General features: G+C 41.4%; 1 protein-coding gene across 2 annotated transcripts in view; it reads right to left on the bottom strand.

The window, feature by feature from the left end:
- Nucleotides 1–16109, bottom strand: part of LOC140195075 (PGAP2-interacting protein-like) — an 81258-nt gene that overhangs the window by 44552 nt on the left and 20597 nt on the right. For both annotated transcript variants that reach the window (XM_072252723.1, XM_072252724.1), the window contains 3 exons: nt 13246–13328; nt 10448–10702; nt 3963–4073 (listed from right to left, as the gene is read on the bottom strand). In XM_072252723.1, the coding sequence (XP_072108824.1) occupies nt 3963–4073; nt 10448–10702; nt 13246–13328 (449 nt within the window). The remainder of the gene's footprint in view (nt 1–3962; nt 4074–10447; nt 10703–13245; nt 13329–16109) is intronic.

Raw genomic sequence — 16109 nt, forward strand, 5'->3', positions numbered from 1 at the left:
GCAATCACCTTCAATGGAAAATTTCAATTTAATAGATTGGGAAGGATGAGGAGGCAAGTTTAAAATAGCTTCTATTATGTTTGATAAATTTGCAATAGCTCTTTGCGATGTAACAAATAGAGTGGATGTTAGGAACTAGCAGTGTGATAAATTTATCAAAAAACCAAGTTGAAGTTTACTATCATCTGACCGTATATATACTATATACAACCGGACGAAACATTCCTCCAAACCACGGTACAACCGCAATACATGTATCATACAAAGCACATAAAATATTACCACAAATAAGTTAATAAAATATAATTCAAATTGCACAAAACACACACAAAATGCTGGAGGAACTCAGCAGGCCAGGCAGCATCTATGGAAGAATATAGTCAATGTTTCGGGCCGAGACGGTTCTCACCATCCCAGTGGGAAGACCTTGGTGGCAGTAGGGCATTCATTGGTCTTACAGCCTCGGGAAAGGTGCTGCTACCCAGTCTAGCAGTCCTAGTTCTGATGCTCCTGTACCTCCTTCCTGATGGTAGTGGGTCAAAGAGATTGTGGGATGGGTGGTTGGGATCCTCATCACTGCTTCAGGGCCTTCGTATGCAATGCTCCTGGTAAATATCACAAGCACATGGGGGTGGGGTGTGGGGGGTGGGGGTGGCACGGGAAGGGAGACCCCATTGATCCTATCCTCAGCAGAGTTTTGCGGTCTAATGCCTTGCCGTTTTTGTACCACATGATGATGCAGCCGAACAGGACACTCTCAATGGTACTGTAGCAGAAAGTTGTTAGAATAGGGAGGGGGAGCCTTGCACAACTTGATCTCCTCAGGAATTGTAGATGCTACTGTGCTTCTCGACTAATGAGGTGGTGGTGTGGATCCAGATTAGATTATCCATTATGTGAACACCAAGGAACTTTGTGCTCTTCACTCTCTCCGTGGTAGAGCAATTGGTGGGTAATGGAAAATGGTTAACCTCTGCCTTCCTGAAGTCCACAATCATCTCTGCATAGAGACTCAGATTGTTCTTCTTTGACAGGCCTCTCTACCTCCTCTCTGTATGCTGACTCATCATTGTTGCTGGTGAAGCCACCCACCAGTATCATCAGTGCAACTGATGCCGTTTGAGCTGGACCTAGCAGTATAGTCATGAGTCAGCAGTGAACAGGAGCAGGCTGAGCACACAGCACTGGGTGGCACCAGTGCTCAGCGTGATGGAGCTTGAGATATCGCTGCCAAATCCGACTGACTGGGGTCTTTCCTTCAAGAAGTCCAAGATCCAGTTACAGAGAGGGGTGTGGAGACTCCCAATGAGGACAATTTACCCACCAGCCTGAGGGATGATGTGTTAAATGCCGAGGTGAAGTCAATGAACAACACCCTGGCCTATGAGGCATCGTTTTCTAGGTGGGACAGGGTGGAATGGATGGCTGAGACTATGACATCATCAGTGGACTGGTCTGAGCAGTAGGCAGACCAGTAAGGGTCCAATGTAGCTGGAAAGTGGGACTTTATATGATCCATGACCAGCCACTCAGAACACTTGATGATTGTTGAGGTCAGTTCCACTGGGCAGTAATCTTTTAGGCCAGTTACTATCGCTCTCTTGGGCACCAGATTGATGTTGGCTGCCTTGAAGCCTGCAGGAACAGAGGATCGTTGCATAGGAATGCTAAAGATGTTCATTAAGACCTCTGTTAGCCGGGCTTCACAGTCCCTCAGCACCTAACCAGGTGCGTTGCCCTTTGCACAGGTTTGCTAGGATCCTCCTCAATTCAGCTGCAGCCAGACGGGGTGCCTGTTCCTCAGGGGGAGAAGCGGCTTTACACCATGTCACATCAATCATTGCATCAAATCATGCATGGAAAGCATTCAGCCTATCAGGAAGGGAGGCACCGCTGTCACTGACACACAGGGTGGATTTATGGTCCGTTATGATTTGCATACCTTGCCATGTGTGCTGCGTGTCCCTGGTGTCACAAAGGTGCATGTAAATTTTCTGTGAGTACTCTTGCTTTGCCTTCCTGATGACATGGTTCTTGCTGACCTTATAGAGTCATCTTAAGCATTCAGCAAAGCCATTATTTAAGGTTACCCAACAAGGGAGCATGCACATGACAGCAATATATTGACATGGTTAATTGCTAGAAACAGAACCGGGATAGATCAGTCAATACTAGATTGTGTGTGCCACAGACTGAGGGGGATCAATGCTGGCCCTCAATTACTTCTCATCTACTTTGAAGGATGACGGGACTGAGTGTGCTGTTAGCCCGTTGTGAGATAGACATAAAGAGGCTGTAAAGGATAGGTTAAGTGAACAAACAGTTGGTAGATCCTGCATAATGTGATAAAATGTAAAATAAAAGAAAAAAAGTAGTAAATTATTATTTAAGTAGGTGTGACTACAAAATACTGCTGTCCCCATACATGAAAATGCTATCATGTAGATACAGTAAGTAACTAGAAAGGCTAATGAAATGATGACCTTTATTGAATGGATGTGGAGAATAAAAGGAGGGAAGTATTGACATAAAAATATCAGGCAATAGTGAGAACACTTGTGGACTGCCACCGACAGTCTTGGTCTCTTTATTTGAGGAAGAATGGTTCACACTGGAGGCAATGTAGGGAACATTCATTAGACTGTTTCATCAGAATGAGAGGCTTTACATAAGATGACAGTTTGGAACTATACTCCTGCAGTACAGACAAGAAGAAATTCTTTTTATGGTTCTGAGGGAGCATGGATTGTTTCAGAAAATGGGGCATCAGTTTCAGATGATGAGAAGCAAATTTCATCTCTGAGGATTATGAATCTTCAAAGTGCTGCTGTACTCCAGAATGTTGTAGAGATGGAGTCACTGAATATATATAGACTCAAGGGAGTCAAAAGGTATGGTGAGAGGGCAGGAAATTGGCAGAAGTCAAGACCGAATCAGCTGAGATCTTATTGATTGATGGTTTAGGCTCAAGGGGCTGAAAAGCCCATTTTTACCTCTGCAGCAATAAGGTGAGCATCAGGCAGTTCTTTTTTTTCTTGACATGCAATGTACTTGAAATACATTACTGGCTGACTTTACTAGACATTGTTTCTCTGCAAAAGGTAGATAGGTTAGTCCTGACTAATATGGAAATCATTCTGTAAAAGATACCAATTGAACTGAACTATGCAGTTTCCTGATTAGTTTTGATCACATGAAGAAATGGAGTAGAATATATTGTTTATTTATAAGATGTGAACAGCCATTCCAATATTGATCACCCAATTCTGATTGACTTTGATATTGCACTAAACCACCTCTTGAACAATCATCCATGGTGAAAATACTCCCTCAGAGAAAGTGGCTTTGATACAACAAAGTAATTCATTCAGGTAGTTCAGAAGTTAATTTCGAGCCAGTCATAATCTCTATGACTGGAACCATTCATAGGCCATACCAATTAACACTGGTGATTCTCTTGCTCATACAGCATGAATGAAGCAAGTGATTGTTGTAAAGATAATCAGTAGTTTCATGTTTACTGATAATGATAGCTTTATTCTTCTTAAATTTATCACTGCCATTGTGGAATTTGAACTCCTGACGTCTGGGTCATTAAACCGGGCCTCTGGGGTAAAAGTAAAGTCAACTCAATTCCAGTTATACCCATGAAATTACCAGATATTTACTTCTCCTTATTGGACCAAGTTTTGTTTTTCAGTGATTACAAAGCAAAAGAGTGAGGCAAGGGAAGACTGTAAGAGGGTGTGTTTAGTCATAATAGGCTGGGCACAATGTGAGGCAACTTTATGATCTATTAATCTTTCCTCAGCCAGTATCTTTTATAGTTTGGATCTTATCAAAGCAATAAAGCAAATTTAAAATATGTGTTGATAAATATAGAAGTAATAACACTTTATACACATATTAAAACCAGCCAGCTAAATTGTATTTTCCCCACTGTCTAAAGTAATGGCACTTACATTGTTTGACATACTTCATCAAGAGTGGAGCCACATTTCTGCTTTCTGTTAGGAATAATTTAGGCCGTTTACCAAAGAATAATCCCAATCCAATCAAATGCATCAGCGTTCCTGGGAAAGGAAAAACAATTTAAGTTTTGAAGTCGCCACAGTACAAGAAGCAAGTATTGAGCCAAATTACTTTTTGTAGTGTAATCAAGTCAGTCCCCATGTCCTGCTCTTTCCTCACAGCCCCACACATTTTTAATTATTTACCTAGTTCTCTTTTAATATAATCATGGTTCCCTGAAATGTTTCTGCCCTAACACTCAACTTGGCCCACTTGGTTTTCAAATACCAGGCAACACCTCTTTTCAATGATAGACAAAATGTAATAATCAAAATACACATTTTAGAAATGAAAATTATCTCAATCATAAATGGAACAGACCAGGATCCCCATGATCAATCCACAGTACTTGTAGTTCTTTGTTCCCAGAAGATTTGCTGCTTCATACAATTTGGTTGCTCAGTAAATTAGATTCACAACTCTGTTAAAGATATCAACCAACAACTGACAGGAAATAATACTGTAATAAGTTTAAAATATTTGTCTGCATCGGAATAAAACTCAACTTGAAATAACAGTTTACAGCACCAATATGAATATTAAAAATGAAAGTACAATTAAAAGATTCACAGGGATAGTTAATTCTCTTGGTGGCTTGGGAACAAGAGTACCATTATGAATTAGTGAAGCAATAACTACAACCCAGAAAGCATTTTTCAGAGGGATTGATGCAAACTAAAATAGGGTGTGTTTCAGCTTTCATTAACCATCAGTGCAGATCAATCCAACAGCTTAAAACATAACACATTTCTATACAACACGCAAAAGGAGGTGGGAAAAGGTGGATACTTAGCAGCTTGCTTGTATTTAGATTATAACTCAATTCACTCAATTGCTATCATCAGCAACTCACATTCATTTCAATGTGAGCAAGTTTTCCTCCTGTAGTTTCACATCTTTCTGAATACAATATCACACTAGAATTTAGAGTCTAAGGTGCTATCAGCACTATCTTGCTCAGTGCTCTCCCACAATCTGTCACCAGACTATCAGAACCTGGTAGCAAGAACAATACCTTACTTACTTGCCAACAGATTATTTATTTTTTGTGCATCACAGGATCCAATTTCTATGAAAAATCAATGTTTGGAAAAACTGAGGACTTCATATGGATTTAAGTTCACAATTTTTGTTTCAGCTTCATCAGTACATGTGCCATGTAGTGGATGGAACCGACTAGAACAGAATTAACACAACACATTATTTAACCTAATACGCCCAATCCAACTCCTAGACCAATCCAATTCTGTCACTACTTTTTCCTGAAAGTCTATTAATTAACCCCCCAAAGGCCTATACAAAACCCTTCTGAATGCTGCTTCCACCACTTTAGTTCTAGACCAATAACAATGCTCATTTAAAGGAAATAATTTCCTTCACGCTTCCTGCAGTTATTTATTTATTTATTTTTACACATCATTCTGAATCCATGGAAGCCATTTGCAAATGCGAACAGTTTCTCTCTTGCCTTAACCATTTATAAAAACTTATACTTTTTCCAAAATTCAAGTTAATTATCCTACTAATCATCCTACTTCAGGAATGACTCAGCTTTTCCACTCCTTACCTTCCAATCTTTGGCTTCACCGCCTGGCCAAGTGCCCTGACATCCCAAAAGAAGTTGTTCTTGCCTCTAATTAAGAAGTTCTATTTGAGTTTGTTCCCTGCCTTTCTCCAATGCCACAGGGAAAATGGAGGCTTCCTCTGGCTGAAAGAGCTAAAACCAGGGCTGACAGTCACAGGGGAAGAGGAAAGACATTCCGAATAGAGCCGAAGAGAATTTTTTTTCCACTCAAAAGGTTTGTGGGGGAGAAGTGGTTAAAAATGTTTAAAAAGATATATTGATTTCTAGAAACAAAAATGCATCATAGGGAACAGGAAGAGATCAGAAATATGGTTTGGGATAGAAGATCGACCAATACCGTCTACAAGGGCAGTACAGATTTGAAGCAGCGAGTGTTTACCCCTCCAGCTGTTCTCCAATCTTTCATTGATTACTGTTCTTAATGTCCTTCCACAGATCTTTAATCCAATCAGTCTACCTGAAACATATCCAACAATTCTGCACTGGGTTGAAAACATTCTGATCAAATATGTTAAGAGCTATAGAAAGATGAAACTCAGAAACCTGCCATTGGGTGCTGTGAGTCCACACCGACCATCAACCCATTTACATTGACCTGCCATTCATCTCTTTTTTAAAGAGAAATTCCCTGAACATACTTCAGAAATTCATCTCCTCCTTTGTACAATGGCATCCAACAAACTACAGCATACATGTGCACTAAAATGTACTTTGTTTATTTTTTGTTCTAATTGTGTTCTAATGTATGTTTTTCTTATGAATGTCAGGCATAGGTTGCTACTGTATGTGCTTGTAAAGTTTTCATTGCATCTGTGCATACATACATGTGTGCATGGGATAAAAACAACCCGTCTTTGACTTCGTCATGTATACCACTTTCTAGATTTTTATAAGTACCACAACCACTTGCATCTTCCAAAGCATCTCTGTAATTTGCTTTTGCACATCTTTACTTCTGCATCCCTTTGTAAAAATGCCATTTCGAGGGTTTACCCAAATTTAGCTTACTTAATCAGCAGCTCTCCTTCCAGCAACCCACTCTACCCATGGTTCCATATTCTAAGCTTATGACACTCATATCGCCTTAAATGTCTGACCATAGCCCTCTAACTCTGAGTCATAAAGTCAAAGAGCCATAAATAATACAGCATGGAAAAAGACCTTTGTCCCCACTCATCCATGCCAGCCAAGATGCCACGTTGAGCACATAGTCTCGAAACCTTTCCTTTCCATGAAATATCCAATGAAAAATGAGTGCCAGTGTTGCTGAATGTAATGGGTAGAAAAGCCAAAATGAATTTGCTGATATTGTGAAAGTAATGCGGGAACATTAGAACAAAAACTATTGTTGATTGCGGAACACTTTAGGTTTCATAAGTGGAATCGAAAGAGAGGGTACAAAAGGACATTTCAGTGTACATGGCAGAATTGCAGAACTGGTCTGAGCATTGTCATTGCAGTGATGGACTTAATGATGCATTGAGAAATCATATAGTTTCTGGAATCATACAAGAAAGCATTCAAAAACAGCTCCTACTGAAGCACAACGGACATTTAATAGAGCAGTTGAAATTGCTGTAGCAATGGATCTGCAGTCAGAGATGGGTTGCAGTCAGGAATGAAAATCAACAGGAACAAAATTGAAACATGTAAACAGAAACCCACCTGACCAAACAAGTTGTGTAACTGTTGTGGCAGAAGCCCAAATACACCAGAACAATGGAGGTTTAAAGGTGAAACTTGCAGAAAATGCAGCAAAGTAGGACATGTATAAAAAGCATGTTGGGCAGAAAAAAATTAAATGAACTTTACAGGGCAGAGTAAATGATAAAAAGTCAAATTGCAAAAAGAGCACTAATCTGTATGCTGTTCATGAAAAATCGACACAGGGCTCAGTACAATGTGAAAACTAGCAACAGACAAGCAATATGACTTACACCAGAAATGAATGGGAAATAATTAAAATGGAATTGGACAATGCTCAGCTGTTTTATTCTTTTCACAAAATGAGTTTGAAAGGCATTTCAAAGATACTGAAATCTGCAGAAAACTGAAGATTGCAGATATTCAACTAAAATCTTACTCTGGAAAAAAGGTAACTCCTGTGGGGATGACATCTGTAATAGTGAAATACAACAACCAACAAGCCACATTGGCTTGTATGTGGTAAAAACAGGAGTACCAGCAATGGGGATGTTTGAAGCTGAGAAAACTACCACTTGGTTTGTGATCTACCTACCATCTGCATGCCACATCTCCTGTAATAGAGTCAACTGAGAGCGAATTAAGAAAGATACTAAATGATACCACAACAATGTTCAAGGATGGCATTGGTAAACTCAAACCTATCAAGGGTAAAATAGCGTTAAATGAAAATGCCACACTCTAGTTTTACAAAATCTGTCCAGTTCCTTATGCTCAATAGCTTAATTGACCTTGTCCCTGCAACCCCAGCAAAACTAAATTGTAACAGGAGGGAGACCTCTTGACTTGCTAACTCCACACTGCAGACTACTTTGCAGAGAAAGATAAAGAAACTGAAACAACCAGTAGATTTAAAGAATGACTTCTGCACAAATAGCATGCAAGAGCTGACAGTGGCCCAAAGTCCAACTCAGTGTCATATTTTTGTAGATGATGTAGAGAAATGCTGAATGTTCAGTAGTTTGCATATACAGCACAAATGAAAATTTTTATGGATAAATACCTTGAACAGTTAAGAATGCCTAGTCAATAGAAAAATAACTGGCTAAGAAAGTATGTCTTCCATTTTAGAAAAAGGGATAGTCAACGTTTTAGAGAGATGCCTGGCTTCAGAATTTCCACTGCACTTCCACCACTGCTGTCTTCATTAATATAGTATTTGCTGCAAATAAAACTTTGGCAAAAAATCATTAAGAGGAGAATGGATATTATTCTCCTTTACAATACTGATGTCTTCTCATAAGATATAAGAGCAGAATTAGGAAATCGACTCTGCTCTGCCATCTCATCATGGCTACCATTTTCCTTTGGCTCCCAATCTCCTGCCTTCTCCCCATAATCTCTTCATGCCCTGACTATTAACCTCTGCCTTAAATATACCCAATGACCTGGCCTCCACCGCCACCTGTGGCAATGAATTCCAAAGAATCTCCACTCTCTGGCTAAAGAAATTCCTCCTCATCTCCATTCTACATGGATGTCCCTCTATTCTGAGACTGTCCTCTGGTCTAAGACTCCACCATCATAGGAATGATTTTTTGTGAACCTCCTTTGAACCGTCCCCAATGTCAGCACATCCTTTCCTATATAAGGAACCCAAAACTGCTCATGATACTCCAAGTGAGGCCTCACCAGTGCCTTCTAAAGCCTCAACATTACAACCTTGTTTTTGTGTCATAAAGTGTGTGAACAAACATGAGTTTACAAAGAATTTCAAAATGATCTTTCCCCTTTAGTGTAAAACTAAAATCTTTATAGCCTATCACTTTCATTTATGTAACCAGGTAACTTTATTAAATTCCTTCCAATATGCACATGCACAAGATTCTTCTGCAGACTTAATGATGTATTTTGAGTAGCCATGAAACCATATTGGAAATACAATGGTAAAATATACTGCTACAAAATATTTCAGGAGGAAGTATAGAACAAAATATTTCTCCCTTTTGACTGCATATAAATACCCAAATTAAAAACCTCACTCTCAAGCATGACATTTGAGAAGCTATTTCTCCAGTCTTAACACCAGAATTAAGATCAAGCACTTGCAAGCAAAGAATACAGGAAACCAAGCATTCATTATCTTTAAAGTTGGTGGAGACTCAATCAAGCAAAAATTTAATGACTGTGATCAGAAGACGTAGGATAGGGGATTTTGAGAAATATGAAACAAATACTATTAATTGGATTTGAGGTACAGAGCAACCATTTGGAACAGCAGAGCAAGCTCAAAGGATTAAATGATCACCCTTGTTAGCAACAACATGAAACATCCTTCCTTACGTGGTTAGTTACCTTGGTGCAAATGATTCATGGAAACTCGCCACACTGCCCGAGGGTGCTCCTCAGCAGCATTATCCTACTTCAAGTAAATGGTTGCAAAACTTGCTCAGGTCATGGCCAGGTTGAACACAAAGGACTGACTTCCTTTTCTGCCCCTTCCACCAAGTCTAGATTACCTCAGTCAATTGATTTGTTTGTCTTAAACTACTGACTATAAACTAGATTATCTCAAACTTTTTTTTAAATAATTCACTAGAATTCGCTAAAAATACACTGAATACATGTGCTCTTCTGCTGCAGTAGCCCACCCATTTTAAATTTTGGCCTGTTGTGCATTCAAAAAATGCTCTTCTGCACACCGCTTTTGTAACGCATAGTTGTGAGTTACTGTTGTCTTCCTGTCAGCTTATAAACTCTAGAGACTGTTGTGCGTGAAAATCCCAGGAGATCAGCAGTTTGAGATGCTAAACCACCCTGTCTGGCACCAACAATCATTCCACAGGCAAAGTCACTTAGACCACATTTCTTCCTCATTCTGATGTTTGATCTGAACAACAACTGAACCTCCTGACCATGCCTGCATGCTTTTATGCATTGAATTGTTGCCACATGATTAGATATTTGCATTAACAAGCAGGTGCAGAGGTGTACCTAATAAAGTGGCCACTGAGTGTAGGTTACTTTTATTTTTAAAAGACATTGAACTAGGAAAGCTTTCAAGCTGTTCATTTGTTTGCTCACTGGCAAGAATGTGCTTCACCCTTCCTAATTAGTTTAAACCATATTTTAGTTTAAATCACATACCCAAAACCACCATAGTTTTTTCTCTTGTGATGGCACCTCCAGGTACAAAGTTGTAAGCTGTACACCACACTGTACCAAGAATCTCCAGCAAATACACCAACATTGCCGTGCCCAAGGCTTTTCCAGGACCCCCAGAACTGACGAGATGTTCAATTGTGTGGGGCCAGAGTGACATAGCATAAACAGCTAACACAGTTCCAGCAGCAAATGCTCCTTCCCTCCGAAGGTAAAAGAGACAAATTGCTGATGTGACTCCTGTAATAGCAATAATAAAAAATTACTACTGTAAGAGAAACCTCCATGCAACAGACACTAAAGAATTAGTCCAAGTCAGAACTTCATTCAATAAACCAAACCTGTCTATAAATATTGCCGAAACCAAGGATTATAATTCTGGTAAAGGCCAAATCTTGCTGCACAATTCTGGATGGAACTATGCTAAAAAAAAATTAAATATTTTTAGCAAAATATACAGCTATTCCGAATCACTTTCTCCCCTCCATCAGCATGTAATTAATTCCCACTCTCCTCATTTTAAAGTACTTTACTTTGAATAGAATTCACAGACTCTGCTTCAACAATGGCTTGCGGTAAATTTTACGCTTTAACTATTAGAGATTTTAAAAAATATATAATTGGCTTTTTTTTGAGATTGCCCAATACTTACAACATTCCCATAGCCTATTTAGCTACACGCTTGTTGTCTTCCATTGGGAGGACAATGAAAATATTGGCCTTTCCCAAAAAGGTATCTATTGACATCCTGTAGACATTCACTAAATTGATGTAGAAGGTGGTGGACGCTTTGAAGTTGAGCTGACTCAAACAGCATTGACAGTTCCACACCCACGTTAGAGACTTGTTGGATTCTCCTTTTGGCACAGTGAAAAACTACTTCAGTACTTATCTTGGGCTCATAAGAGACATTCTTCTCACTAGTTGACTATTGAATAGCTAAGTTAGTACAAAATAACAATAAATAGTGAGGTAGCGTTCATAGGTTCAATGTCCATTTCGGAATCGGATGTCAGAAGGGGAGAAGCTGTTCCTGAATCACTGCATTTCGGAATCGGATGTCAGAAGGGGAGAAGCTGTTCCTGAATCACTGCGTGTGTGCCTTCAGGCTTCTGTACCTCCTTCTTGACAGTAACAGTGTGAAGAGGGCATGTCCCTGGGATGTGGGTCCGTAGCGATGGAGGCCGCCTTCTTAAGGCACTGTACCTTGAAGATATCCTGGATGCTACGGAGGCTGGTACCCATGATAGAGCTGACTAATTTTAAAAGTTTCTGCAAATTATTTTGATCTGTGCAGTAGCAGCCCCACCCCCCCATACCACACAGTGATGCAGCCAGTCAGAATGCTCTCCATAGTACATTGGTTGAAGTTTGAGTGCTTTAGTTGACAAACCAAATCTCCTCAAACTACTAATGAAATATAACCACTGTCTTGTTGCCTTTATATCTGCATCAATATGATGTGTCCAGGTTAGGTTCTCAGAGGCACTGACACCCAGGAACTTGAAGCTGCTCACTCTCTCCACTTCTGATCCCTCTATGAGGATTGGCTTGTGTTCCCCCATCTTACCCTCCCTGAAGTCCACAATCAGCTCTTTGGTCTTGCTGACATTGAGTGCAAGGATGTTGCTGCAATATCACTCAACTAACTGGTATATCTCGCTCCTGTACGCCCTTACGTCACCATCTGAAATTCCGCCAACCGTGGCTGTATCATGAGCAACTTGTGATATCTGCTAAATATTTGTGAGTGGCACATGAGAACAGAACTGGAATAGCTATAAAAGCCACATGGCCAAAATACCAGCTGACCCATAATGATTTGACCACAGGAATATCAGCTTAGTGCGCATGCACCGGTTGTGCATGCAGTCTGGTACAGCCGTTCCGATCTATTCCTACTTTCTTCTTCTTACTTTTTAATTTATGTTATTTTTTGTATTTTTTTTCTCACAGTAACACGTCGAAGCTGCACCCTTTCTAACATGCTGGTAGAGTGAGTTTTATTTGGGTTTTCTTTAGCGCTGGAAATGGTTACATCCCGACACACGGGACAGAAGCAAGGTCGCATTGTGTATTCCACAGACCAGCAAAGACTGGCCAGCTTAGCGAACAGAGTGGTGGACACCCCTGCTGAAATCCGGAGGAAAACACACAGAGGATGCAGAGAGGGATCACAAAGCCGAGGAAAGAGGACCGGGTCGAGACAACAGAGACTTTTGGAGAAGAGGAGTTGGTGGGTAATACCGTTCTGGCTGACCGGAAGTGCACTGATAGTGGTAAGCGTAAAGGAGTTGGGTGCTTACTGTTCTGGCTAACAACGGATGGTGCAATCCGGGGTATATTATGATCGAGGAACGTGTTTGCAGACTGGATACTGAACTTTTTACTGTTGGACTTCAGCCACATTCCACTGTGATACAACACTTGGCGGCACGGGAGGTTGTTCCTGCTTGTGGCCATCAAACGTGCAGCTCCTCCCGTGGAGGGTCAGACACCCTGAGCCAATAGACTGGTCCTGGACTTACTTTCCATCTGGCATAGTTTGCATTTTGTTGTTTGATTGTTGGGGTGTTTTGTATTGCTATATTTACGCTCTATTCTTGGTTGGTGCGGCTGTAACGAAACCAAATTTCCCTCGGGATTAATAAAGTATATCTATCCATCTATTAGTTTAGGTATCACGGGTCCACAGATTAGCATGAGCCTACAGTGAAAAAGTAAAAAGTAAAAAATGTTTCTTCACAAATATAAAGTACATTCAAACACTGTAAATCTCATACCTATTAGCCAAAAGGCAATGGTGTCGACAGAGGCCCAAAATGATAACATCACACCAATAGCCAGGCCAACCAAAATCACACCTCTGAAAGACAACGAAAGCTTATTTTAGAAAACATATTTTAAAAATACCCTGTATCTGTCCTAAATACAGGTCGAACTTTACTGATCCGACTACCTGTAATCCAGTTCCTTCGATAATCCGGCACTGATCATGTTTAATGTGATCCTTCTGTAATTCGGCATTTTCACTAATCCGGCACTCCACAGGTGCCAATGGTGCCGGATTAGTGAAGGTCGACCTGTACAAGTTAAATAAACTTCAAAACTCTCAGCCCCTTCCCCCAGTAACATTTTGAATTTCTGCAGTAACTGGGGATTGGTATAGAAGAATAAAGCAGAAAATGAAGGACGAGAAGAAGAGACAATAGAAAGACAGAATAAGATAAAAGGCAAAAATGTGAGCTGCAAAAGAGAAGGCAAGACAGAATAAAAAGTGGGGAGGGTAGAAGGGGAGGGGAGGGACAGAGGGGAGAGGGGGAAGAGGGGGGGAGAGGGGGGGAGAGGGGGGGAGGGGGGGAGAGGGGGGGGAGGGGGGAAGGGAGGGGGAGGGAGGGGGAGGGAGGGGGAGGGAGGGGGAGGGAGGGGGAGGGAGGGGGAGGGGGAGGGGGAGGGGAGGGGGAGGGGGAGGGAGGGGGAGGGGGAGAGGGGGAGGGGGAGGGGGAGAGAGGGGGAGGGGAGGGGGAGAGAGGGGGAGGGGGAGGGGGAGAGAGGGGGAGGGGGAGGGGAGGGGGAGGGGGAGGGGGAGGGGGAGAGAGGGGGAGGGGGAGAGGGGGGGGAGGGGGAGAGAGGGGAGGGGAGAGAGGGGGGAGGGGGAGAGAGGGGGAGGGGGAGAGAGGGGGAGGGGGGAGAGAGGGGGGAGGGGGGAGAGAGGGGGGAGGGGGGAGAGAGGGGGGAGGGGGGAGAGAGGGGGGAGGGATGGGGGGAGGGATGGGGGGAGGGATGGGGAGGAGGGATGGGGGAGGGATGGGGGAGGAGGGATGGGGGAGGAGGGATGGGGGAGGAGGGATGGGGGAGGAGGGATGGGGGAGGAGGGATGGGGAGAGGGATGGGGGAGGAGGGATGGGGGAGGAGGGATGGGGGGATTAAAATAACAGGTGTCTGGAAGTTCAGAGTCATGCTTGCAGATGAATGGAGATAGGTTCCAGCCCTTAGGCCTTAATATCTAAATTAACAATTTCAAGTAACAATTCTGGTCTTGCATCCAGAGGAGTCACTGTACTCAAGTTTCAGTTTTATTTGTTTTGTCTTTTCATACCTAATTGCTTTTTATTGGAAGCTCATTATAATCTTGACAAATTTGGCCTACACTCTTTCACAAACATGCTTTCTGTTCTCTTTGCATCAAGATGCTTTTCCCACCTTCACTTTTCCAGTTCCAGTGAAATGTTCTTTCAGCTTGTCAACTCCATTTCTCTCTCAACCAAAACTGCCTGACCTGTTGAGCAATTCAAGCATTTTGTATTCTATTGATGAAAACCCACCTTTTTAAATATGGATTTCTGAAACAATGACTGAGATGCAATTCTTTTTCACTTAAAAATGACTCAAAAATTCTCTGGAGAAGAGGAGGCTGGGGTGACCCTTGAGCAGTGATTCCCAACAAGTGTGGTTATATATCCTAAGGGGGTGTTAGGTGAAACAGAATTTGTCGGGGGGTGTACAACATTCTCGGGGGAGGAAGCAGTAAGCAGCACCCTAACTTGAGGCTCAAGATCTGACCAACGGTTAGTAGAACAGGGATTTCCGAAAAAAAGAGAGAGAGGCACTGGAACTCAGGAGGAACCATAGCTCTGCAGGCAGTGAGCACTCATCGTCACAGCATGCCTGAAACTCGACAATCGTATCCAACCTTACCAAACAGATGTTAATGGGGATGCACAGATTAGCAACCAGGATGCTCAACACTTCCCCTTGACTCATGGCACAGAAAAGCTCATGCAATTGGTGAAAGATTAATAATGCGTGCTGTATCAGAAGTGCTCACCACTGTTCTCAAAATGGATACCAGTATTGTAAAATTAATCCGAGTCAGACCTCTGTAGCGTGTCGTATTGACGAAACGAGTGATGACATTGTGCACAGTTACTTTTTTAAATTTATGTGTATCAACACATACTCACTGTTTATGAACCCACAGATTTTGTCCATTTTCTGCCTTTTTTTTGAAAACAAAACTCAACGTCTCTTCCCTTCCGAAGAACACGTGTCGCAATTTTTTTTTTAAAAAATTCAAATGTCTCACTGCACCTCTTTTTAAAAAAGTGTGAACATCTCGCTACACTTCCAAAGGTAGGTAGACATCTTAGATTTGAAACTTCCTCATCGCTACTGTTATGTTTCGTAATTCAAACATAAAACTAACTGAAAGAAAAACATGGAGATGGTAATAACTCGTGTCAGTTTACTTTTACTTTGGTGAGGTGCACACTTATGACATGGCGTGATGCTGTATGCTATTCATGTACTTTTACATATAACCTATAACGAATTACGTAAACAAAGAATACTTAATCAGACAATATATTTACAATATTATTTAAATATTATTGAAATATTCAATACACAACATCCTTATGTAAGGATAATAACGGTTCGAATCAGTTCAGGGGAGTTTTAATAGACTAATTTCTGGGGTGCGCAGGTTGTCTCTTGATAGACAGGCTAACCTTATAACACTGCAGTTTTTAAAAAAACATGACTAGATTGAAAGACAAAATCCCGAAGAGTCTTGATGAGTTAGACGTGGAGAGAATCCAGACAACTATAGCCACCTATTTAAGGCAGTGATGGTTAAGATTTTGCT

The sequence above is a fragment of the Mobula birostris genome, chromosome 3, assembly GCF_030028105.1.
Source record: "Mobula birostris isolate sMobBir1 chromosome 3, sMobBir1.hap1, whole genome shotgun sequence".
In the NCBI taxonomy this organism is placed as follows: Eukaryota; Metazoa; Chordata; class Chondrichthyes; order Myliobatiformes; family Myliobatidae; genus Mobula; species Mobula birostris.